This window comes from Theileria annulata, chromosome 3 (genome assembly GCF_000003225.4).
Source record: "Theileria annulata chromosome 3, complete sequence, *** SEQUENCING IN PROGRESS ***".
Taxonomy (NCBI): domain Eukaryota; phylum Apicomplexa; class Aconoidasida; order Piroplasmida; family Theileriidae; genus Theileria; species Theileria annulata.
In genome coordinates this window covers 1,568,234-1,591,500 of record NC_011100.1, presented here as the reverse complement: position 1 = coordinate 1,591,500, position 23,267 = coordinate 1,568,234, and the positions used below count along the sequence as shown (strand labels likewise).

At 32.2% G+C, this 23,267-nt stretch overlaps 11 protein-coding genes across 11 annotated transcripts, besides 10 other annotated features; 5 read left to right on the top strand and 6 right to left on the bottom strand.

Annotated features, from left to right (window-relative positions):
* Positions 1–447: 447 nt before the first annotated feature.
* TA18040 (DNA-directed RNA polymerase iii, putative) lies at positions 448–4,422 on the top strand (the record flags this gene model as incomplete). Its single annotated transcript, XM_950343.1, has 4 exons — positions 448–2,053; positions 2,129–2,665; positions 2,760–3,932; positions 4,004–4,422. 4 exons carry the CDS (start codon positions 448–450, stop codon positions 4,420–4,422), a joined length of 3,735 nt encoding a protein of 1,244 aa, XP_955436.1.
* A 416-nt stretch (positions 4,423–4,838) lies between these two features.
* Positions 4,839–5,688, top strand: TA18035 (40s ribosomal protein s23, putative; the record flags this gene model as incomplete). Its single annotated transcript, XM_950342.1, has 3 exons — positions 4,839–4,848; positions 4,986–5,164; positions 5,440–5,688. 3 exons carry the CDS (start codon positions 4,839–4,841, stop codon positions 5,686–5,688), a joined length of 438 nt encoding a protein of 145 aa, XP_955435.1.
* Positions 5,689–6,246: 558 nt separating this feature from the next.
* On the top strand, positions 6,247–7,270 carry TA18030 (60S ribosomal protein l7, putative; the record flags this gene model as incomplete). The annotated part of the gene is made up of 4 exons (XM_950341.1): positions 6,247–6,252; positions 6,329–6,812; positions 6,844–7,098; positions 7,215–7,270. The coding sequence occupies 4 exons, from the start codon at positions 6,247–6,249 to the stop codon at positions 7,268–7,270; spliced, it is 801 nt and encodes a 266-aa protein (XP_955434.1).
* Positions 7,271–7,410: 140 nt separating this feature from the next.
* TA18025 (eb1 protein homologue, putative) lies at positions 7,411–8,397 on the top strand (the record flags this gene model as incomplete). Its single annotated transcript, XM_950340.1, has 2 exons — positions 7,411–7,984; positions 8,027–8,397. The coding sequence occupies 2 exons, from the start codon at positions 7,411–7,413 to the stop codon at positions 8,395–8,397; spliced, it is 945 nt and encodes a 314-aa protein (XP_955433.1).
* A 158-nt stretch (positions 8,398–8,555) lies between these two features.
* Positions 8,556–9,453, bottom strand: TA18020 (uncharacterized protein; the record flags this gene model as incomplete). The annotated part of the gene is made up of 5 exons (XM_950339.1): positions 8,556–8,775; positions 8,806–8,890; positions 8,920–9,178; positions 9,249–9,361; positions 9,405–9,453. 5 exons carry the CDS (start codon positions 9,451–9,453, stop codon positions 8,556–8,558), a joined length of 726 nt encoding a protein of 241 aa, XP_955432.1.
* A 512-nt stretch (positions 9,454–9,965) lies between these two features.
* On the top strand, positions 9,966–12,178 carry TA18015 (uncharacterized protein; the record flags this gene model as incomplete). Its single annotated transcript, XM_950338.1, has 4 exons — positions 9,966–11,128; positions 11,175–11,716; positions 11,746–11,908; positions 12,022–12,178. The coding sequence occupies 4 exons, from the start codon at positions 9,966–9,968 to the stop codon at positions 12,176–12,178; spliced, it is 2,025 nt and encodes a 674-aa protein (XP_955431.1).
* A 279-nt stretch (positions 12,179–12,457) lies between these two features.
* On the bottom strand, positions 12,458–13,960 carry TA18010 (integral membrane protein, putative; the record flags this gene model as incomplete). The annotated part of the gene is made up of 1 exon (XM_950337.1): positions 12,458–13,960. The coding sequence occupies one exon, from the start codon at positions 13,958–13,960 to the stop codon at positions 12,458–12,460; it is 1,503 nt and encodes a 500-aa protein (XP_955430.1).
* Positions 12,647–12,715: a sequence feature (10 probable transmembrane helices predicted for TA18010 by TMHMM2.0 at aa 38-60, 82-104, 113-135, 145-164, 171-193, 208-230, 271-293, 306-328, 341-363 and 416-438).
* Positions 12,872–12,940: a sequence feature (10 probable transmembrane helices predicted for TA18010 by TMHMM2.0 at aa 38-60, 82-104, 113-135, 145-164, 171-193, 208-230, 271-293, 306-328, 341-363 and 416-438).
* Positions 12,977–13,045: a sequence feature (10 probable transmembrane helices predicted for TA18010 by TMHMM2.0 at aa 38-60, 82-104, 113-135, 145-164, 171-193, 208-230, 271-293, 306-328, 341-363 and 416-438).
* Positions 13,082–13,150: a sequence feature (10 probable transmembrane helices predicted for TA18010 by TMHMM2.0 at aa 38-60, 82-104, 113-135, 145-164, 171-193, 208-230, 271-293, 306-328, 341-363 and 416-438).
* Positions 13,271–13,339: a sequence feature (10 probable transmembrane helices predicted for TA18010 by TMHMM2.0 at aa 38-60, 82-104, 113-135, 145-164, 171-193, 208-230, 271-293, 306-328, 341-363 and 416-438).
* Positions 13,382–13,450: a sequence feature (10 probable transmembrane helices predicted for TA18010 by TMHMM2.0 at aa 38-60, 82-104, 113-135, 145-164, 171-193, 208-230, 271-293, 306-328, 341-363 and 416-438).
* Positions 13,469–13,528: a sequence feature (10 probable transmembrane helices predicted for TA18010 by TMHMM2.0 at aa 38-60, 82-104, 113-135, 145-164, 171-193, 208-230, 271-293, 306-328, 341-363 and 416-438).
* Positions 13,556–13,624: a sequence feature (10 probable transmembrane helices predicted for TA18010 by TMHMM2.0 at aa 38-60, 82-104, 113-135, 145-164, 171-193, 208-230, 271-293, 306-328, 341-363 and 416-438).
* Positions 13,649–13,717: a sequence feature (10 probable transmembrane helices predicted for TA18010 by TMHMM2.0 at aa 38-60, 82-104, 113-135, 145-164, 171-193, 208-230, 271-293, 306-328, 341-363 and 416-438).
* Positions 13,781–13,849: a sequence feature (10 probable transmembrane helices predicted for TA18010 by TMHMM2.0 at aa 38-60, 82-104, 113-135, 145-164, 171-193, 208-230, 271-293, 306-328, 341-363 and 416-438).
* Positions 13,961–14,512: 552 nt separating the features above from the next.
* TA18005 (uncharacterized protein) lies at positions 14,513–16,917 on the bottom strand (the record flags this gene model as incomplete). Its single annotated transcript, XM_950336.1, has 3 exons — positions 14,513–14,686; positions 14,722–14,874; positions 14,938–16,917. 3 exons carry the CDS (start codon positions 16,915–16,917, stop codon positions 14,513–14,515), a joined length of 2,307 nt encoding a protein of 768 aa, XP_955429.1.
* A 435-nt stretch (positions 16,918–17,352) lies between these two features.
* On the bottom strand, positions 17,353–20,232 carry TA18000 (RNA-binding protein, putative; the record flags this gene model as incomplete). The annotated part of the gene is made up of 1 exon (XM_950335.1): positions 17,353–20,232. One exon carries the CDS (start codon positions 20,230–20,232, stop codon positions 17,353–17,355), a length of 2,880 nt encoding a protein of 959 aa, XP_955428.1.
* A 191-nt stretch (positions 20,233–20,423) lies between these two features.
* Positions 20,424–20,746, bottom strand: TA17995 (small zinc finger protein Tim10 homologue, putative; the record flags this gene model as incomplete). The annotated part of the gene is made up of 2 exons (XM_950334.1): positions 20,424–20,636; positions 20,693–20,746. The coding sequence occupies 2 exons, from the start codon at positions 20,744–20,746 to the stop codon at positions 20,424–20,426; spliced, it is 267 nt and encodes an 88-aa protein (XP_955427.1).
* A 104-nt stretch (positions 20,747–20,850) lies between these two features.
* On the bottom strand, positions 20,851–23,158 carry TA17990 (wd40-repeat protein, putative; the record flags this gene model as incomplete). Its single annotated transcript, XM_950333.1, has 12 exons — positions 20,851–20,933; positions 21,037–21,273; positions 21,387–21,492; positions 21,714–21,818; positions 21,849–21,911; positions 21,943–22,025; positions 22,055–22,195; positions 22,228–22,343; positions 22,374–22,470; positions 22,500–22,683; positions 22,716–22,910; positions 22,949–23,158. 12 exons carry the CDS (start codon positions 23,156–23,158, stop codon positions 20,851–20,853), a joined length of 1,620 nt encoding a protein of 539 aa, XP_955426.1.
* Between the last annotated feature and the right edge of the window lie 109 nt (positions 23,159–23,267).

Sequence of the window (23,267 nt, the reverse complement as noted above, 5' to 3'; positions counted from 1 at the left end):
ATCATAGTATAAAACACAAACTTCTCATAAAATTACAGCTCGACCTTTTTTGACAAAATTTTATGATAAGGTCAAACTGATATTATTTATTAAATGATAAAAGGGTAAAATTAATCAAAATAGATTGTGATTCCTTTATAAAATCAATGACTCTTTCCCCACAGGTTGATATTCCTAAGAAGAGATTTACACAAGAGAATGAATAATGAGTTTTGTTTTTCTTTTAAAGTATTTATTTACACAAAATTAATTTTTAAACCATTAATGTAGTTAATTCTGTATAAAATTATGTTTTCATAATATTTTTATTCAAATATGAATGAAATTTCATTATATCTACATAAAATTTCAGTAAATAAATCAAATTGTATCATATAATTTTCTTAAAAACAACAAAAAATATTTTTTAAAGAGGAATTCTGATTATTTTTCATAAAATATAAAGATATGGGTAAATCAAAAAATGTTACCTTCAAGCAGCCCGAATCCTCTGATTCTAACGTTCATAGATATGAAGTATACGAACCAGTGAAGGAAATAAAAGATAAATGGAAGATTCTCCCATGCTATATGGGAATGAGAGGGATAGCGCGACAACACATAAACTCATATAACAATTTTGTTCTACACGAAATCAAGGATATCATTAACGCACCCAGCAATAAAGTATTGAGGACGGAATTATACCCGAGCCTATCATTGGAATTTGTTGATATTAAAATAGGAAAACCATTTTTCACAGATCATTCAAAGCATGTCTTCAAGCTTACACCTCAACTGTGTAGAATACGTGATTTTACATACAGCGCACCAATATTAGTTACAATTGATTATTTTAGAGATTACACATTCACACGGAAGGAAAATTTAGAGATTGGAAGGATACCAGTTATGCTGCGTAGCTGTATATGTTTTCTGAGTAGTGATTCAGAGTCACAATCAGACGAGGATTCCTTGGGGTCTTCTGAATACAACCACCCTAAAAAATCAACTAAAAACAATTTTGATATTCCTGATGGCTTGAGTAAGGAGGATAGAGAATCTTTCTACAAATCGTATATGCTAGACGAGTGCCCATATGATCCAGGCGGTTACTTTATAATAAAGGGAGTTGAGAAGGTTATCTTAATGCAAGAACAACTTTCTAAGAGTAGGATAATAGTCGAAATGGACGTAAAGAAGAATATCTGCGCAACAGTGACGTCTGCAACGGCAGAGTCAAAAAGCAGAACCGCTGTGGTTTACAAAAACTCACAACTGTATTTAAGGATTAACAGCTTTACAGATGATGTACCACTGTGTATAGTCTTCAAAGCGATGGGAATTGAAACAGATCATGAAATAATACAGTTGATATCAAACAGCTCAACTAATTTTAAAAAATCAAAAAAATCAAATCAGAGCTCAAACCTACCAAACGGATTTGATTATATTACATTCCTGAATGACCTGTATAACGAGAACATTAATACTAGACTAGATGCCCTAATGTACATAGGGAAGAAAATAAGACCGAGAATATTGGGGAAAGGATTTTTTAGCAGTAACAAGGATAGGGCACCGAAAAGTAAGCAAATGATAATTGAAGACACACACGATATATTAAGTAGAGTGTTGCTCAGCCACATTCCGATGAGAGATTGTAGAGATTTCTCAGGCAAGATTAAGACTTTGTCGCTAATGGCACACAGAGTACTAAATGTAGTAAATAACGTAGAACCCCTGGATGACAAGGATCATTATGGGAATAAAAGGTTGGAACTGGCGGGTCAGATGATTTCCATACTTTTCGAGGATTTTTATAAAAAATTCCTAAATAACATGAAAAAATCAATAGAAAGTATCATAGTCAAATATCTAGAGTCGAATCCAAACCCAACGAAGGGAGAAAATAGTAATTTCCCAGATATATTCGGTTTAATGCCCACCGACATTATCACCAACGGAATGCAAAATGCAATAGCAACAGGAAATTGGAACATTAAAAGGTTCAGAATGGAAAAGACAGGAGTGTCCCAAGTTCTGTCAAGATTATCATACATATCCTCAATAGGTAATTTCATACATAATTTTTAATTAATCCAATTAATTAATAATTTTTACATATTGGATTAATAATCTAATCTAGGAATGATGACAAAAACTGATTCACAATTTGAAAAGGGAAGAAAAGTAAGTGGACCAAGAGCATTACAGCCAAGCCAATTTGGAATTCTATGTCCATGTGATACTCCAGAAGGTGAATCATGCGGACTGGTAAAAAATCTAAGTTTAATGACACACGTGACATCAGATGTGCCAACCCCCGTGTTAGAAACTCTTTTGTTTACACTGGGAGTGGAACCAATTGATACACTATCGAGCCATGATATGTTTAACCCATGGAAAGGAACTTCTGGAAAGTCAGATAATCGAAGAAATTCCAGACTGGTGCTTCTAAATGGGATATTGTTGGGGATACACAGGAACGCAAACTTTTTGATCAGTAGTATAATTAAACTTAGGAGAAAAGGCCTTATCAACATGTTCGTATCAGTGTATGAAAACTCACAACAAAATCAAGTCCACATATCTTCTGATGGAGGAAGACTATGTCGGCCGCTGATAGTAGTACAAAATTCAGTGCCTAAATTGACAGATGAGCTGGTCCAACAACTAGTAGAAAGTAACACACTATTTTATTTACTTAGTTAACAATTTACTAACCAATTTGGTTATTTTAGTTACCAATTATTTCAACATTTTTAATAATTAAACAGATAAAATCAAAATTGACTACTTGTTTAATAATGGAATTTTGGAGTGGATAGACGTTAACGAGGAGAATAATTTACTGATAGTGATGAGAGAAAGAGATATTACCAACCTGACAACGCACCTGGAAATCAGTCCGATGAGCATATTAGGAGTCGTGGCAGGTTTGATACCGTTCCCGAACCATAACCAGAGCCCAAGAAACACATACCAATGTGCCATGGGAAAACAAAGTATAGGTTCAATAGGATATAACCAGTTACAAAGATGTGATACTGTGGTCCATCTCATGAACTATACACAGCAACCACTGGTGACAACAAAGACAATACAGCTGGTTAATTTTGATAAGCTTCCAGCAGGACAAAATGCAATAGTGGCGGTGATGAGTTACCAAGGATATGAAATTGAAGATGCAATCATATTAAACAAAGCATCAATAGACAGAGGATTTGCAAGGTGTTATACCCTGAGAAGGCTAACATGTGAAATCACCCCAGGTAATGCTACAAGTATTAATGGCTACAACCCAAATAAGTCACAAAATAAAGACTCAGATTCCACTAATGAGTATGTAATTGGAGTTGGAGAACCAGTAAAACCAGGACAGGTCTTAATTTCAACCAAAGCACCACCAACAGATTTCACAACCAATGGATCTATGAATGGGAAGAATGGAGAAAGTAATCAGAGTTCAGGAACTAACGAGGATAAGTATATAGTTAACAAGTATGACCTGAACACAGGAGGATATATTGATAGGTTAATCCTAACTGAAAATTTCAACGGAAATACAATGTACAAGATCATGGTACGCCAAAGCAGACCGCCAGAAATAGGAGACAAATTTAGTAGCAGGCACGGACAGAAGGGAGTAGTGGGTTTAATAGCCGAGCACGAAGATATGCCATTCACAGAGTCTGGAATAGTACCAGACCTCATTATGAACCCACACGGCTTCCCTTCAAGAATGACGGTGGGAAAGCTGCTTGAACTGGTTGCCTCAAAATCGTCAGTGTTTTCAGGAAATTTTGTAGACTCAACTCCGTTTTCAAACTCATACTCAGACAACTTATGCAATGACTTGAATAATACTAAAACAGATAACATGAGCGATATATGTAATATTTTAATTAAGAACGGCTTTCATCCCAAAGGAAAGGAGATTTTATACTCAGGTAAAACAAATAAATATAAAACTTAAATAAATATCATCTCTATAATTACTGTTAAATGTCTAATTTTATAGGAATTTCCGGGAATCCAATTAACACACTCATATTCATTGGACCTATTTATTATCAAAGGCTGAAACACATGGTCACAGACAAGATTCACGCCAGAGGCAGAGGACCAAGGCAGCCAATAACAAGACAACCGACAGAAGGAAGATCGAGAGATGGAGGTCTGAGGTTAGGAGAAATGGAAAGGGACTGTCTGATAGCCTACGGCTCGTCAAATCTTCTCATCGAGAGATTGATGTTATCGTCTGACGTTTTCAACATAGAAATTTGCACTTCCTGCGGATTCATGGGCTACAATAACTTCTGCAAGTTCTGCCAAAACAACTCTCTGGCTCAAGTCTCGCTCCCGTATGCCTGTAAATTACTTTTCCAGGAACTTCAAGCGATGAACATCAGACCATCGCTGATAGTAAAAAAACATTAATATAGTAAATCTACTCTATACATAATATGCTGTTAAATACATCAAATTAATGTATATAAGGTGTTTATATTTGTTGAAAATAATATTAGGTGAACAACTAAAAGTTGATTGAAAAATAGAAAAGAATCTGAGATAATGAATCATGGGAAAGGGAACCTAAATCATTAAAATGAATGTAAACTTAATATTTAAGAAATGTGTAAAAAGATAACGATATTATACCCTCTATGTTCAATTTTGACACTACGGAGAAGTATGGGGATTACTAAATAAAAACTCAAAGAAATCATCATATATTTTTAACAAAACTCTGTTTATTATTCTTAATTTCTTAGTTTTATTAATTGAATACTAGAAGTCAACCTTTAAGAATAATTAATCAGTTTTTTTCTTAACATTTTACAATATACTAAAAAATGGGTTCAGGTATTGATTTATCTTAGTTCTTCCATTGTTGGAAAATTAAATATTATTATTTTTTAATTAAATCCAATGTAGTTCACATTTTAAACTACATTTCAACGTTTTAATTTATACCCTATATTTTAACATTTCATTTATAGGAGCCCCCCGTGGAATCAGAGCTGCAAGGAAGCTCCGTAACCGCAGAAGGCAGCAAAGATGGGCAGATAAAGCATATAAAAAGGCTAACTTGGGAACACGCTGGAAGTGCAACCCATTTAAGGGAAGTTCCCATGCCAAAGGGATAGTTGTTGAAAAAATCGCCATTGAAGCAAAACAGGTAAATTATATTGTCTTAAAATAGTTATTGTATTGTTGTAAGTATTTTTGTCTTTGGATCTTTCTGTTGTCCCCCTTATTTTCAATTCCTGATTCCCATTCCCAATCCGTGTTTCTTGGAATACTCTTCCAAGAGTCAATATTTTGGGTATAACATCAGCAAAGGTTGATTCAAATTGGATTTTTATTCCTAAAGATTCCATTGCTACAATTAGATATAACAAATTAATACATAAATTATACACTTTATGACCCATTAAACTCATATATTTTTAGCCAAACTCTGCTTATCGTAAGAGCGTACGTGTTCAATTGATTAAAAATGGTAAAAAAATAACTGCTTTCGTCCCAAGAGATGGTTGCTTGAACTTCATCGACGAAAACGATGAGGTCCTCGTCTCAGGGTTTGGTCGTTCAGGACACTCAGTTGGTGATCTTCCTGGTGTACGTTTCAAGGTTGTCAAGGTCTCAGGAGTATCTCTGCTTGCCCTTTACAAGGAAAAGAAGGAAAAACCAAGATCATAATCTTTTATTTCTTTCAAATATAAATTATGTACACAAATATTTATATTCATAAATCTGATGTTATTAAGTTTCATATACTAGATAACTATAGTGGTTGGATATATAATATATATTATATCATCTGTGTGATTGAAGGATTCCATGAATAGACAAAGTTAAAATTTAGGGGAAATCACTAAAAAGACTTTTAACTATTAACCAATCTGTTTTGTAGGAAGAATATAAAAATGTTTAAATGAAATGTTCAAATTTATTATAGAATAACAGTTTCGCCATTAAGCCACCCCACCTAACAACAGAAAACATAAAAAATAATCAGTTCCTTTACTATATTTATTTATTAATTCCAAAGTAAGTTTACATAATCTAATATTTACTAATACAAACCCAGTTATTCATATAACAATGATTTCCCACATTCCGAATCCTAACTTTATATACAATTTATTATTGTTTTTCTAATAATAACCAATACCCAACCTTATTATCAAAATAAATAAATATTTTTTAGGGAATAATCTAAAATTTGTATATTTGGTTTCTATTTGATATATTCCCATGGTGGTTAGTTTTTAAAGATTCTTATTATTCCTATTTATTAATTATAACCATTATTAATAATTATAAAAATTTTATATAGAGCCGTTTTTTGGTAAGATCCTTCCGTGGACTGAAGAAGGAAGAGTGCAACGAAAGTCTTCGAAAGAAGCTGGAACATAATGAAAGATTACGCGGGCTCGAAGCTAAAAAAACTAAACGTCTGTCAGAATTAAAGAAGAAAAGAGTAGCAGGAGCAAAAAAGCGTGCGTTAAAGTATGCCAAGGAGTACGTTGATAGAGAAAGAGAGTTGGTTGAACTCAGACGTAAAGCTAAGGCAGAAGGAAGTTTCTACAAAGAGCCTGACTCAAAAGTCGCATTTGTTGTAAGAATTAAGGGTATTAACAAATTAACACCAAAACCTAAGCTGACATTACGTCTTTTCCGACTGCTTCAACTCCACAACGGTGTGTTCGTTAAGCTCAACAAGGCCACAATTGAAATGCTTAAATTGGTAAACCCTTATGTGACATATGGATATCCGTCATTATCAACAGTTAGAAAGCTTCTGTACAAGAGAGGTTATGGTAAGAGATTAACATAGAATTAATTAATTAGTTATAAATGTTAACTGTGTTTTAGCCAAGGTTGGTAAGCCAGGAGCTAGGCAGAGAGTTAGGTTAAATAGCGATGATTTAATCAGCAAACACCTCGGAAAGTACGGCGTACACTCAATGGAAGATCTAGTACATGAAGTGTATACCTGTGGCCCTCACTTCAAACAAGTCACTAACTTTTTATGGCCCTTCAAACTTAACCCACCAAGGAAGGGTTTTGTAGCTAAAAGGCATGGATTCTCAGAAGCTAGAGGAGGTATTACCAAAATTATTTCTTTATGATACAGCTATACAACAATACTATTGATAGATAGATACTATATTCATAGTGATGTTGAGCCGAATACACACAAATCTATAAATTGTTATTAGGTGATGCCGGTAACCGTGAGGAATTGATAAACAAACTCTTGGATAGAATGGTTTAAATGTTTTAATTTACTCACTTTTATATTCATGTTTTTTATTGATGCTCCTTCCCAAATATGTGGCAACTCCTCCGCCAAAATTCAGAATATATCCTCTTTTCACCACAGATGATATAGAGTTTCATGTATGATTATTTATAATGGACAAAGGCCAATTTAATGGTAAAACAGAACTGTTGGTATGGCTAAATAAAATATTAGAACTCAAAGTTGAAAAAATCGATCAATGTAGTAATGGAGCAATTTATTTGCAACTCATAGATACAGTATATCAAGATAAAATACCCTTTGTAAGAATCAAATGGAATTCCACACTAGAATACGAACATTTGTACAATTACAAACTCCTACAATCGGTATTCAAGGAATGTAACATAGATAAACATATACCCGTGGAAAAACTAGTGAGAGGAAAATACCAAGAAAATTTAGAATTTCTTCAATGGATGAAAGAATTCGTAGTATCTCACCTGGACAAAAATTTCACCTACAATCCACAGTACAAGAGAGTTTATGGAATCCTCAAACTACTCATCTATAATAATCGACAAGCCAATATCGCAAATGTTAAAAGCTTATTGCCAAAGTGGGCTTGGTCAGATTCAATCACAAATGACTACATTTCAAAAGTTAACATTACTATTCAAATGGAGTCTGGATCGTCAAATAAAAATCCCGCAATTCCACCTCAAATTTCAACACAAAGTCAATCTAGTTTTAGTAAATCTACTCAAAAGTTCAAAACAATTTCTTCAGATGAGACTACTGAAATTTACGAGCCGGACAAACTCCAACAACTGGACTCTGTGACCACACTTAACGAATCCTCCACAGAATTCGATCCATCATTTTTAAATAAAGAGGAAAAATGCTTTAATTACGTAAATAAACTCCAAACACCTAATAAAACAATTCAACATCTTACTCAGCAGTTGATTCAACAGAAAGAAGAAATTTCGATTTTAAAGAAGAAACTTAAGGAAACTAGGATGGAATGTCAAATTTCTAACCTTAGCAAAGACTTTTATTACAATAAACTGAGGCAGATCGAGATACTTTGTCAGAAAAACCAGGGCAAATCTGTTGACCCGAAGCTACTTTTTAATATCATGTACGCTAATAATTAAGTTATTTAAGTTTAATATCATACACATTTATTTGTGTTATAAAACATTATATGAAACCTTTGTGTTAGTGATTAAATTTGGGATCCACCGGTTGTGTATTGGCTAGCAATAATATAAAATACTAATTACAATTTAATTTAAACAACTTCTAAAATAAACTAATTTTTTGGATTGAGCAGCTGTTTGAACTCTTCGAAGGCTTTGGAGTGTTCTCCAAAGACCCGCATAGCATGAGCAAGAGTTTCATCGCGAGTCATCATTTGAGCATTAAATTTCTTGATAGTTGAAAGGAAGCTTGAAAAATCCTCGGGACTTAATAAATTTTTAGCATTTTTAAAAAATTGTCTACCGTCAACGGTGTTTCTATAACTCGCAGAACTAAAGAATAGTTAAAGTCAGATAACATACGGAGGATTTCCTTGTAGAGGTCTTGAAACACTTGTTAAATTAAGCCCTTTTAAAAAAGCATCGGGGCCTTCATTTCTATTTGAATCTAAAAAATAATTAAAAGTTCTTAAATACCTGTCGAAGGCTTTTGTGAAAAGGTATTTGGAACATCATCAGTGAAATAACGATTAACTCCACCATCTACTTCTTTCATTTCATCCTGAAAGGAAGACAAAACAACTTTCTTTAGATTCTCTAGGCGATCCAAATCTTTTTGCAGCTTTTTTACTGTGTTCAAAAGGTTTTTGTTTTCCTCGAAAAGTTGGTTCCCTCTCTGATTCAATTGTACCAATTGCTCCTCCAAACTGTTATATTTACTTTGTAAACTATTCAACTAAATTTAAATTTCACTTTTTATTTAATGAATTTTATCTTAGAATTTAGCTAAATATTTCTCAAATTACATGATCTGACTTCTCTGAAAGTCCAGATTTCAACGACCTAATTTCAGACTCCAATCCTGAAACTCTCGTTTTATAGGCATTGGAAACCACTCTAAATCCAAGGGCGAGTTGTTCTACAAATAAATATAACTATATTTATAAATGTGTAATAGATACCGTCAGCGTCCGGTGGCAACCAACTGAGATCCAAAGTTGAGAATTCCATATTTAAATTATTGTATATATACTTATACAAGTATTAAATTAAAATAAAAAAATTTTGTCATTTGTACCACTAGATCAGTAAAATTTAAACACAAAGCATCAAGGTTAGATATTAAGTTGTTCCATGAATCTATCTAATCATACAAAAATTATATGGAATATTTGATAAATTTTAACAAAAACAGTATGGTTAGAAGTATGGAATTAAAACATTAAAATATTGCAAAAAAGTGCATTCATGTAAAGGCGACATTGTTCTTATTTTTCGACACATTTTATTAAGAATCCGGAATCTATAAATATATTAATCATATTTAAAAATTAAAACCAAAAATTAAAAATAACTACCACTAAAATTTAGATATATTGTGTTTCTCAACACAATTCAACCAATTTCATATTTATCTACATAATAACAGTTTTTATTATTTAAAACATTATTTGTATTATATTTTACATTTGTTTTATTTGTAGTAATGTCTCGAGCCATTTATTTTACATCCTTTTTTACGGATGATCCACTCTTATAGATTATACTCATTTCTTTTTAAAACTAATGTCCCTTATTCAATTAATACCGTTAGACTTAATCTACTAAAAACAACACTTACACAAAATGTTTCCTTTTATTCATCCAGAATAGAACAGGAAGGTGATAACTCTAGTCTCGATGTTGATTCCTGTTCAAAAAATAATCACAAACGATTCAAATCAAGGAATTACTTAGGTAGCGCAGAGAAATCTCCCACAAATTCATCTCACAGCTCCACAAATGAAGACCATTCCTCAGAAAACAACATAACTACTCTATCAGACTCTGAAGATTGTCTAGTTGACGCTGAAATTAGTGGATTAGCTTCGCCATTTTCAGCTATGTGTTGGCATAAAGGGCCATATTCCGATTATTTTTCGAACTATAACTCAAATCATGTTTCACCAACGAATGATGAAAATGATTATACAAATAATTTTAGAAGGAATGAAATATCTACACAACCTAATCTGGTAGATGAAATGGAACATTTATTGTCAATTGAAAGGAAAGAAAAGGACAGAGTTAGATTAATTTTGGAAAAAAATAAACCTTTAAAAATAGATCAACAAATTAGAGACAAAAAGCTTTCAAGCAAGGTTTCAACACTTAAATTGTTGTCGATTTCTTCAAGGATAGCATCTAGAAGACCAGCCAGCGCCAAACCTCAGCTTGATATATCAGAATACTTTAAGGAGAAGAGGTACCAAAAACTGTTATTAAAGGACACAAATAACTCATATAAGAACAGAGAACATAAAAATAACTATAGGAAAGAAACAAACATTGAGACTATACGAGTTTTAGACGTCGACAGGTTACCACTACCAATACTACATCACATGTTATGCTACACATTGGTTAAGAACATTCCTGCTGAAAACGTCTTGAAGATAATCTCAAATATTGCAAGTTTAAGAGACAAAAATAAACATATTTGTTATCAAAATCTATTTAGACTAGTAGTTTTGAACTCCAGCCCAATCTGTGCTCCTGAAATAATCGCAACGTTGACCAGGTCCTATCAGAGCATAAGCATACCTTTAATGGTAGACTATGTTAGGAAATACGGTACTTTCTCAAGAAAGTTCCTTTCAAATTTAATTAGTAGGTATTCAGACCCATTTCCTCTTGATTTTCTAAGGTAAATACCATATTAATTTTTCCATTGATAAATAACGAATCTTTAGGTATGCGAGTCACTCCAGAAACTTACCAATGATTTTAACAAGGCCTTTCTCGCTAATCAGTTACGTTAACTTGTTGAAAAATTGCTCTGCAAAACGATTCATGTACCTAAGTCTTTTGAATTACGGACATGTACCAAATACTCAAAAGTTTGACAAAATTCATGCATACGGAACAATGGATTACAAGTTAAGTGAGGAAATTCTGTCCTTTGAGAAGTTACTTGATGACAATGTTTTAATATCTGACAACAAGGAGGACCCGAACAGGCCGAAGATTTACGACAAAATTCTTGAGCTTCAACATTCTGGTGAATCAAATTTGGAGGATTTGGAACTCGACCCTCAACCGCATGAACCCACATCAACTAGTTTACAATTTATCAAAGTGCTAGATCAACATCAAAATACTTTTAACGATACTCATCACACCCAGGGTTCCAATCAGGTATACAAGGACATCGATGACAGTATTCCAACCGATGGTAGTAATGTATCTTGGTCCCTGCCTTGGGGACTCAAAAGGGATTCTTTTCACTACAGAGGTAATTTTCCCGTCAAAATATTTTTTCAGGGAAAACCTACAAGCTGGACCCCCAACGTGGCTGGATAGGTGTAAAATCTAGCGTGAGAATAAACTTTCTAAAGAACGTGAGGATGAATAAGAGGAAAAGGGAACGAAGGCTCATTAGAAGGCGAGTGACAAAGGAAGCTAAGCTAAAAGTTTTAAGTACCTTGTAAATTAATTTATATTAAATTTATATTTTATGTGTTATTAAGCCCTTAAAATTATTTTTTGGTATTTAAAATTTTATTCGATTATCAAAACCCACCACTTTTCATTTATTAGCTTGTTTTCTCTTTTTTACATCGGAAGGTTTATTGAAAAGAAAGTATCCCAACATGTTGAATACAAAGATAGAAGATCCTATGGTCGCAGCTGCCCATGGTCTATGAGTATGTTTTACTGTGTGGACAACTTGTTTAAAGAAAAAAGAAAACGGTGATTTAATTAGTACCATTATACTCTACAAAAATAAATATAATTAAGAAATAAATATAGTAAAAAATAATAAGTGAATATAATAGAAATAATATCTAATTATATGTATTGGGTCAATTAAACTAAACACATAAACAAATAATTCAAAATATTCAAAAACTCTTACACATTTGATTTTTAAAGCATTTTTAGTTAAATCATCGAATTTTTTATAGTTAAGATGGTTTATACATTTAAATTGATAAACCATAAAACAACAAATCTTCCATTAGTTAATAATAATTCAATATTCTAAACCTTCTGGTCCACCAACTTCAAATACTCTGTGAAGATCAAGTACAAATGTGCTTACTAATAACTTGTATCCTTCTTCTAATGATTTGCCAACCCAGAAAACTAGTGAGAAAACCCATGAGTATCCTTCTGTTGGCCAGTTTTCCCTGTCTTTGTTGTATTTATGTATTGCCTTTTCATATCCCATTCCAACAAACATAATAATACATATTAATATTCTTAATAATGAGTTGATTCCGGCCGATAATTTACCATCATCATCATCATCACGTCTCTGGTTACCAATTGCAGATAAACAGACGATTTCATTGAAATCTCCTGTAGATTTTAGAAACACTGTAAAAAATCCTATAATGAATATGTTTTTCGCTATAAATTTGGAAATTTTCCGTTCAGGATAATGAATTGTATAGATAACTAAAACCCCTATAACAGTGTAAATCACTGGAAAGATCCACAGTAAATGGTAGGAATAAACTTTATTCTCCCAAGGTTGATTTGGACCACTGCCACAAAAAGCTAAAATAATAACAGCTACAGTGAGAATTGCTGAAACTCCAATTCCTATCAATATAATGTAATATCCTGTATCATCATCCAAGAAATCAAAAGGAAGTATTCCTGGATGAAAGAAATAGACGAAAAAACACGTGAAAATAATAATAAAAGTAGGAGAACTGACTTTTAAAAATTTTCTATATAATGTCATTTTTTCTTTTTCTTTATCTTTTGTTGTTCCAGATTCCAATGTTTTTTCATTATGAATTACATGCTCATTACTTTTATGATAATAATTGTGAAAGGCTAGTGTCCAAAACAATGCTGTGAACAGCCACAGTCCTGAAGCGCCTATTATTTGATTCATAACAATGAAATATTCAATTTGTTCTGTAAAAAACAAATGGTATAAATATTCAAACGCCAAGTGAAAAATTAAGACTGAAACTTCTGACAAGGGTATTCCCATTAAAAAAAAGACAATGTCCTTAGTTACAAGATCAAATACAACTGCAAAGAACATACCACTTGTAAATGCTGAAAGATTCAAGCTCCAAAAGTAAAAATTTATGTTTGCATCTTCTCCTGTTCCGAAGTATGCCACACAAATTATACAAAATGCTATAAGGTTCAACCAACTCAGAGCTATTGACAAATATGCATCCCATGTTTTGCTCTCACTTACAATTAGATAAATTGTAATAAATATTATCCCAAATATAAAAAATTTTTCCACTGATATCAATGTCAATTTAATGAACAACGATCCCAAAGCAACATCAATCTTAAACCTTCTCGCCGCATACATTCCACATGTAACAACTAATCTTTTTGTCTGAAGAACAGAAATGCCGGCCAAAATGATTGCTAATAACAGAATATACCTAAATTCTGTAGAAGTTTCTCTCTTATTGTTAACTTGTTCAGCAGATAAAACATTTTTTATATTTTGTTCAGCAGGTGAACCATTCTTACCACTTCCACTATTCGCCATTTTTACTTATATTATTCACTATTATTGCCAGATATGTAATTTATTTAAAAAATACAAATAAAATTTATTATTCAAAATTAAATTAAACCTTAAACAAGATTAATTTATAGATCCCCTACTCTTAAGGTAGGCGGAGTAACACATATCAAGCAAATTATTTTTAAGAAAGTAAACTGAAAATTATAGATCTAACCATTAAATTCATTTATTCCTCTTAAAATTTTAATTTGAACATGAAAATCTAAAATATTTTAATGTTTATGCCCTAAATTAAGATCGCGTAAAATTATAAACCTCTTTGTTTTCTGATCGTTAATTTCTTTAATTATTGTAATTATACTGTAAAGTACCTTATCTTTTAATTAAAATTTGTATTAAGGCTTAGATAACGGCAATTGATTTAAATTATTTCAGGAATCGTTTGATTTGTGAAAACCTCTGATTGTTATTTATGTAAGTAATTTATTAAAATTAGATAAAAATATAAAAATTAGTATTGCAAAATATTAAGTGATGCCTCATGGCAACAATGTCAGGTTTTAAAGTTAGATATCAATTAAATTTAAAGGACGATTTGCTAGAATGTGACAAAACCCAGTCGTTAATGATCGGCATCACATTCGGGAAGATGTGCGAAAGGACTAGGTGATGTGTATTCCCCTTTAATTCTACTAGTTTAACGTCACTTTTATCCTTCAAGTAATTGTACACTACATTTCTTTGCCCCTATATAATTTTAATTGTACACTAAATTGACTTACGTTGACATCGCACATTGGATCGTCTGAGACGTGTATGAATAACGTTGGTAATTTATCTGGGTAATACTTCATATTTTTTAAAATATCTTTACAGGCTCCAAATAGAAGCTCTACAGTCTTATAGAACAAGCGGTCGTTGTAAAATGTTGGATCCTGAAATTATTTAAGTTAACTATTCAAATTATTTTTAACTATAAATATCTGTTTAATATTTACCTTGTATCTTGAAAACATTTCAAATGAGTCCGAGAATAAGAAACTATTTTCCAACGGGTTTTGTTGTGTTCTTGGTGTCATCAGGGACGTGAATTTTATCAATGCTATTGTAAATTTCTTTGCGAACGTATCAAGATTGTTGTCGATGTTTAGGACTCCCGATAATATAAACAACCCGTCTACAAATCTTACTCCTGGTTTTGCGTTTTTATGGAATTCTTGTACTGCAAGTATTGCAATATTTCCTCCCAGCGAGAATCCTGACAGGTAACATTTAAGATCCACGTTATCTGAGCTCACACTGTACACGAAATCTTCGTTCCACTCTTCCTTTGTGCTCTCAAAGTTTCCTCTCTTCACAATATCTACAAACTGCAACACATCGTTAACATAGTCCTTGAATTCGTTTATATAGAACTTAGAGTCTGGCACTGATTCTGACAGCCCATGTGATTGTGAGTCCATTCCATAAACGTTAAATCCCATGTTATTCAAAGACTCTAGAAAAGTTCCGTTATATTGAAATCTTGGTGAAATCTCAAATGCATCTATTCCATCCAACTTTGACCATCCGAACACATCTTTGTACACTTCACATGTTTTATTATCAAAATTCAGGTCCTTATAAAATGAGTCCATCTTAATGTTTGTAAAATCCTTCATGTACGGCAGTATTGGGTAACCGAAACGTTCGTAGTGCCAATCCATATCATAACTGCAGAACTGAGATTTAAAATGTCCACAGGAGCCGTGAATTAATATTATGTTTCCCTTAGGGTTATCTACTTTACAGCAGTATGTTCTAATTAACAAGCCTTGTTTATTTCTAAAGTGGCTCATCAAAAGCTTTCGGTCACCTTTTTTGTCCACTCCGATTCCTCTGTGTGTATATATTGGGTCATCTTTATTAGATAAAAAGTAATAGAACGTCCTCTTATCCACCAATGACCAGTTTTCTCCATCTTTCATAAAATACAATATTTTGTTCTCTTTAGAGTCTGTTACCAATAAATGACAAAGTAATGCTATTTTGTTCCTTGAATAAAACCTTGCAAATATACACTGGTCCATTGTATTGCTTTCCCATATTATTCTTTCGTCATCTACTACTCTCTTAACGCTGTATCCTGGCAGTGGCGAGAAGATTTCTGACATTATATCCATATTATATGTTCTCTGTACTACAAATTTATACTTGTCCGGATCCGAAAAGTCGAATGTTACATGGTTATTGAATACTGTTAAATCAAAGCCCAATTCGTTTAGGGACTCAATGTATTCATCTTTACTTATTTGTTTCCAGGACATTAAAACCTTTTTGAAAAACAATCTTTCTTCAGAGCGTCTTTTAGAAATTGCTAAGTGTATCAATATCGGCTTCTTATTATTATAAAATATATTAACATATGTGCAGTGGTCATCACAGAATCTACTTTTCCAGATCGTATTAATTCCGTCGAACACTCTGCTTAGTACATATCCTGGGTATGGTACGATAATTTTAAATGGTTTATCTGGTGTTGAATTTAGTGAGAAATGTGTTCTATCTATCACTGAACCGATATTTAGTGTAACGTACTCCAACACGGACTTGTTCAGGGCCAAATGGTTAAACAGTGAATAAAATGTATTCAACGTAACTTCTCTCCAGGATTTTTTCTCCTTTACATAATATATCGACGCCTCTTTCCCTTCTGGTGACTCTATTATGATATGAACCAAAATTGGTCCATCTCTTGTGCATACTGTAACTTTCGTACATACTTCTCCTTGGACTTTTGGACTCCAAATGGGAATAGATTTTTCAACTACACTTACTATTTTGAAATTCTTAAAGGGTAGGTATGTATATGTTGGAATTCCATGAGGAGACTGTCTTAGTATTTCAAATTTGTATTCTTCGACTTCCGTACTGACGTCTAGTGTAAACATTACAATCCCATTGTTTTCAAGTCTGGTGTTTCTAATTTTATTTTGCATTTGTAAATCGGACGGAATAGAGCAAATTACCTGTTATTCTCTTTAATTCCTGAAAACTTGAATATTATATATGGGGAATGCAAGAAAGTACGAAAATTCTGCCTATTTTCAATTCCTTGTGACATTTAAATTCGAGGAAGAGAAAATACATAAAAATTATTTTTTTAATATTAAAATTTGTTACTTTGACTCCCATTTTATTCCATTATTCCCTTAGAAAACAAATTCACGTATTCTCACCCTTATATTCTTACTCTTATTCTCAGCATTAATTTTAACTATTTTAATGTTATATATATTTTGTTTCAAATGAATAATTTGGAAATTTAGAAGATTTAGAATAATTACTTAAAATGTGCGACTTCCTAATTCATGTATGATTGTGTTTTGAAATAAATTGACCTCCTTTGTGATCTTAAACTCTTGTTCACATTCTCATTTTTCATTTGACTGAAATATGAGAGATTCAACTTCCATTGGAGTATGTTTAAGGTTCTGGTTTTCCTGATAAGTTTTGTCTTTTTCCAACTGCTTTACTATTTCCTTTAGATCACTTTGATCTCCGTATATGTAGATTACAATCATCCACTTCATATCGTTCCACATTTTTTCAATTCTTTTTGTATTTTCATCGTTTTGATCCACCAACGATTCCTGAACATCTAACTCACCATCTACTTCCCCTTCACTTGATTTCATGAATCCAGGACTTGGTACCACTTCGCTAATATTAGGCAGTGTTATTGTTTCATCTAAAACATTATGGTAGTTACTTATAAATTGTTTTTTTATATCAAATGGTGGATTCCATCTAAGGAATTTATAAAGTGCTTCTTCAACTAGCATTTGCAGTTCTTCAGTGGTAGCCTTATCGAGGTCTTGCATGGAAAACTTCCTCCCAGTCAGGTCTTTAGTTATATTGACTATCTTTTTCATATACTCCTTTGACTGTTTGACTCTATAAAGTCCCTTTTGTATGAGTGTTTGGGGTAATAAATCTGTTGGGAGTCCCTCATTTTTAATCACTTCAATCAGTCTTTCCTTGTTTCTTTCATATGAATCCGTGGTTTCCTTTCCTAATAGTTCCAGAATATCTTCTATTTGTTCGTTTGACAACTTTGGTACTTCTGAAACTCTCAATATCAAGTCGTTTGGTGGGACTTTAATTGCTCCATCATACAACGTTAACCTTGGGAACTTTTCCAAATCCTTTCGGTTATCATTCTCCATTATCCAATTAAAATCTGCAGATCTATCATCAAAATTCATAATTTCTGAGTCACTTAGATATGACTCACCACCCATATCCAGTTCCTCTTCAGGGTCAAAGTCGTGGAGTTGAATATCTTTTTCCACTGTTGTGTTTTTAAAGAATATATTTGCCAATTTTTTATAGTTTGAGTCGATATATTCAACCTCAGCCGCCTTTTTATCTTCTTTTCCCAATATGAATATATTATTATCTCGTCCTTCATTTAAGTCAATTTCTGAATTCCCAAATATCAAGTTACCAATAGGAACATCATCTGGAAGTGCTCTATTACTAATATCTTCACCTGAATAAGAACCTTTTGTTTCATTTACTTGGCTATTATCATTAGTTTCATGAGAAAATTTTATTTCTACTTGATCATTTGTGGCTTTTGACTTATCCAGAGTGAATTGATCGGGTATATTTCCATGTACTACCGACTTTCCTTCATATATATTATTTACTTTAACTTTTTTCGACATAACCCTCTCCTTATTTACGCTATAATCTATATAACTCTTTACGACTGGACTCTTAAAGTCGACCTTTTCGTAAGACTTGGATACTGAATTTAAGATTTTCTTTTCCCACCACAACACTTTATCTTCACTTACACTTGAGTCCATTGTTAAATATACTAGTGCTCTTTTATCTTTACTTTGTTCCTTTGGATAATTTTCATTGGGTTTAACACTAGTAACTTCTTGTTCATTTTCTAAACTGGAATTCATGTCATTAGAAACTGTGTCAGTCTTGTTCGTGGAATCAGTATTAAAATACGTATCTATCAAAGATTCATCAAAATGTTCAGTCCACAAATCCTTATCAAATGTATTCTTGGAGGTAGTACTTCTTATTTTCTCCACATACAAATTTAATCTAATCCCTGGGTATAGAACTAGATCCTTCATCCTGAGCCACTCGTACTGTTGGTTCTGCAAGCCAATATTTTTGGCTATTCTATTTTTCTTTAACACACAGAAAACCTTTTCCTTAACTCCATTTCTTGTTTCAAATATGTTACAGTCTAACATTACTCCATTTCTGTACAATTCAGTAACAGTACCAACTAGTCTCATTCCTGTTTTTAAATTCTTTACGTCGACTTCATTTTTAAGATTATTTACAAATGATTTGTATTGGGTTGTGCCATCTTCTGCTTCACAAGTATCTTTATCTTCACTTTCAAGCAATTTCGTATATTGTTTATCTGTTATTACCAGGACTGATGGGTCTATGAAGTTTCTTTCCTTTGGTTCCTTTCTGTACCCTGAGTGATAGTACTCTAGGTATGCATTCTCACTAACTCTAAAAACTTGAATATATCTTCCTCCTATTGTTTTATTTTCCATCTCCTTTGCCACCTTATCTCTAACTCCTATGTTTACACACCTTACGTATGCATCTCCAGTGAAGAATCCGTTTTCATTTTTGATGAATACTACTGATACAACATCATAATTCTTTAGCCAGTCAAATACGTCCTTTTCTGTTGCTTTGAACGGAATACCCTTAATGTAGAGTAGTGCGTCGTAGGACGGAGAGTATATACCTGGTGGACTTGGAAGTTTTTTCCTCTTCGACACATACTGTATATCTGAAATGAACTTCTGGATCTGCTTACTTTTGTGTTCTTCGCTTGTTTCTTTCGTTACTGCTTCAACTATTTTCCTCATTGTTCTTTTTGCCATTTTCTTTTTTGCGATATTTTGGTTTACCATCATTCTGTATCTTGCTCTTCTTGCTGCTCTTTCATCGAAATTGAACTCTTTTGCCAAGCGCCTCCATGCATTTCTCTTAGAAGGCTGAATTAATTTGATTGGTGCGATAAATGTGTAGTGAGTTGCTACACAAGGCTCATTGTTATTGAATTTACTGCCTAATTTACAACCATTTTTTAAAAAATATAATCCATAATGTTTATTTTCACTAAATCCTTGTGTATTTTGAGTTATACTTAATGACGCACAAAGATAATTAGGAAAAGAATCCCTTCTTGAATATATCATGAATTTAGTGATGAAATATACAAAGAATCCACATTTATACAAGTTAAAATACATTTGAAATTCGACATTTTAAACTATACTAGTTATTGTTTAAAGGATTAAAAAATAAAATATAAAAAATAAAAATCATCTATTACCAGATAAAAATATATTCTTTTACGAAATTATTACTAATATTAAAAAGTATGTGGAATAATATAAATTTGATAATAAATCACGAAATTAAAAAACTTATATGGCTGCGTTTACTTTTGTTCAAAATTTTTTACCATTCCTTCCAATCTTTTTAAGATAAAGTACTGAGTCTCGATATTTCTTTGGGCACAGTTCCAGATACAGGATTGCTGTGACGATGATAAGGATTCTCCTGGAGTTGGAACGCACTTATTAAAACAAACTCCTAACATTTTTAGTGTCATTTTTTGCGATTGGACTGCCTTCTGCAGTGCTAAAAAGGCCTAAACAACTCTTGTTTAACTGTTAAATAAATTTAAGTAAATTTGTTCATGTTTACCTCTGCCTTTTCTTTATCATCTTTAGAGTTGGAAAGAGAATCCGAAAAATCCATCACTTAAATATAATTTATTAAAAACTCTATTAACATTTACTAAATATACAGGGAAAATAGAATTTACATAAACATATATAAATTAAATATGAAATTATAAAAATTTAATTCTTCTGGGGAGCAAGGTATTTATCTCGAGCAATTCTAGAAATCTGGTAAAGGCCAGTTAGTGACATTGCTAAATTTACTAAAAATTTGTCAAGATGATGTAATTTGGAAAGTGAGAGTTGTGAAGGAAATTGAGATATGTGTTAGAAGGTAGAAATATGAGAGTTTTAAAAATCAATTACCTGATAATAAATTGTAGTTTCTTGGAATTATAACGTAGCTATATCTTGACCATATCAAGCCGGTTGCGGTAACAGCTAAATTAAAGATAATTTTACTATACACATATTCCTTACCCAGTTGTTGAGGAAGTGAGATAAGATGAGTAGGCCTATTTATATCGGATATGTTTGCCAGGGAGATTGACCATTTAAATGATGGAGCATAGAAGTGAATGGTAAAGGGTCCGGCCGGGTGGGCTACATGATTATTTTGTGGAACCAAAGATATTAAAATATTAAATTTCTATTTGAGATATTATAAAAACTATTATTTAATAGTTAGGTTTGGTGTTATTAGTATTGAAATTTACCTAATATTGATTTAAGTTTCTCTGGTAATGGAAGTGATAAAACCTTGGATTGAATGAGTGGAACAATTCCTGGAAACAAAATTCTGTTCAACAAACCGCTCATTTCCTGATTTTAAATTTTTTGATCAAAATAAATGATAATTGTTGTCAAAACTTACATACGTGTCCCCACCAGGGTGTTGGAATCCTGGAAGGTATACACATGGTTGAAATTTACAGTAATTTAGGCTTAAACTATCAAAAGCTAAAACATGAATTTAATTTAGTTTTTGGAAGCAAATTTATAAATTTAAAACAGTTAAAAAACTAGGAGAAACGTTAGCCAACTTTCCATATTCTAATATACTCGTCGTCTCCAACAGACACTAATATTTTACTACTATCGTTAGGCTTCCATGAAACTGCATTTACATCCGAAGTGTGAGCCGATATCTAAAAAACATTGTTGACAAACTCCCTAACCTCATGAATGTTTGAAAAATCATCTTCAAGATTTATGATCTTGATCTTATTATCCCCTCCACCCTGTGAAAATTATGAATCACAAAAAAGATACAGTTACGATATAATCCCCAAAATCAACTGTGTAAATTGGTCTTGAGTGTAACTCTTCATAGGCTTTACAAACTTCCCAGTCGTCTAAAATCATTTGAAATAACTAGAAATACCTGCAAATACTGGTCCATAACTATTACTTTCACTTTCTTTTTTGATATTTGGGACTGGGAAGCAAGTGTTAAAAATGGTGAACCTATTGAGTCGTGGTTTTGCGATTTTACCGAATTTTGAAAAACATTCAATTATTTTACCTATTTAAATATTATTTTTACTTAAACAATACTCTTATAAACAAAAAGTGATTTATCTGATGAACAAGAGGTTAATTTTGTGCCATTAGAGTTGAAAGATAAGCACCAAACTGTGTTCGTGTGTAGATTTAGCGTTTGGATGCATGACCTATGATATTTAATTAAAGTTTATAAATACCAATCCCCGGTTGCGATAGTCCATATTCTAATTGTTGAATCATATGATGCGCTTGCCAAAATCAGAGCCACTGGGTTCCAACACACATATTTAACGTCTGATAAAAAATAAGAATTATTGAATTACCGTGAGTATGTCCAGTCAGAATAGCTGAACAGAAATAGTCCAACTTTCCCGTCAAATGAAGTTTATTTAAATCTTCACAATCATTTGGCGTTTTATCGTGGGATTTTTCATATATCCAAATGGTCTTATCTCTTCCGCAAGTGGCTACGTAATTTCCACTTGAGTCAAAGGATGCGCATTTAACCTAAAAATTTTAATCTACAAAATTCTAAATACCTCATTTTCGTGACCTTCTAATGTAACCAAGCATTTCCATTCAGTGTTTTTAGATTTAGTAGTTTTGCTTTTATCGTGTATTTTTTTTGACCAAATAGTTGAAGTTCCATCAAAAGATGCGCAGATCAAATAGTTTCCATCTTTGCTAAACTTCACGCTTCTAACAGTTTTTTTAAAGAAATTTGAAATTTCAAACTAAAATAGAATATATTTTTAAGAGAATTATAAAATACTTCGAGTTCGTAGCTGTATTCACTACCACATCCGGGATAATTTAATATACATCTATTGATTCTGGGTTTTTTTGTACTTTTATAAAATCTCCAAATTTTAACTTTACAATCTGAGCTAGAAGTAGCAAATAAATCTTCCGATGGGCTCCAAGAAACTGACCAGATTCTTTCTTTATGCCCATTTATGCATAACAAATGATCAATTTCCATTTATTTGGCATCTTACCTAACAAATTAAATTTATTGTACACATATATAAGTTAAAATATTTTTTTATAAGTGAATTCAATAATTTATTACTATTACATGTTCAAGGAGG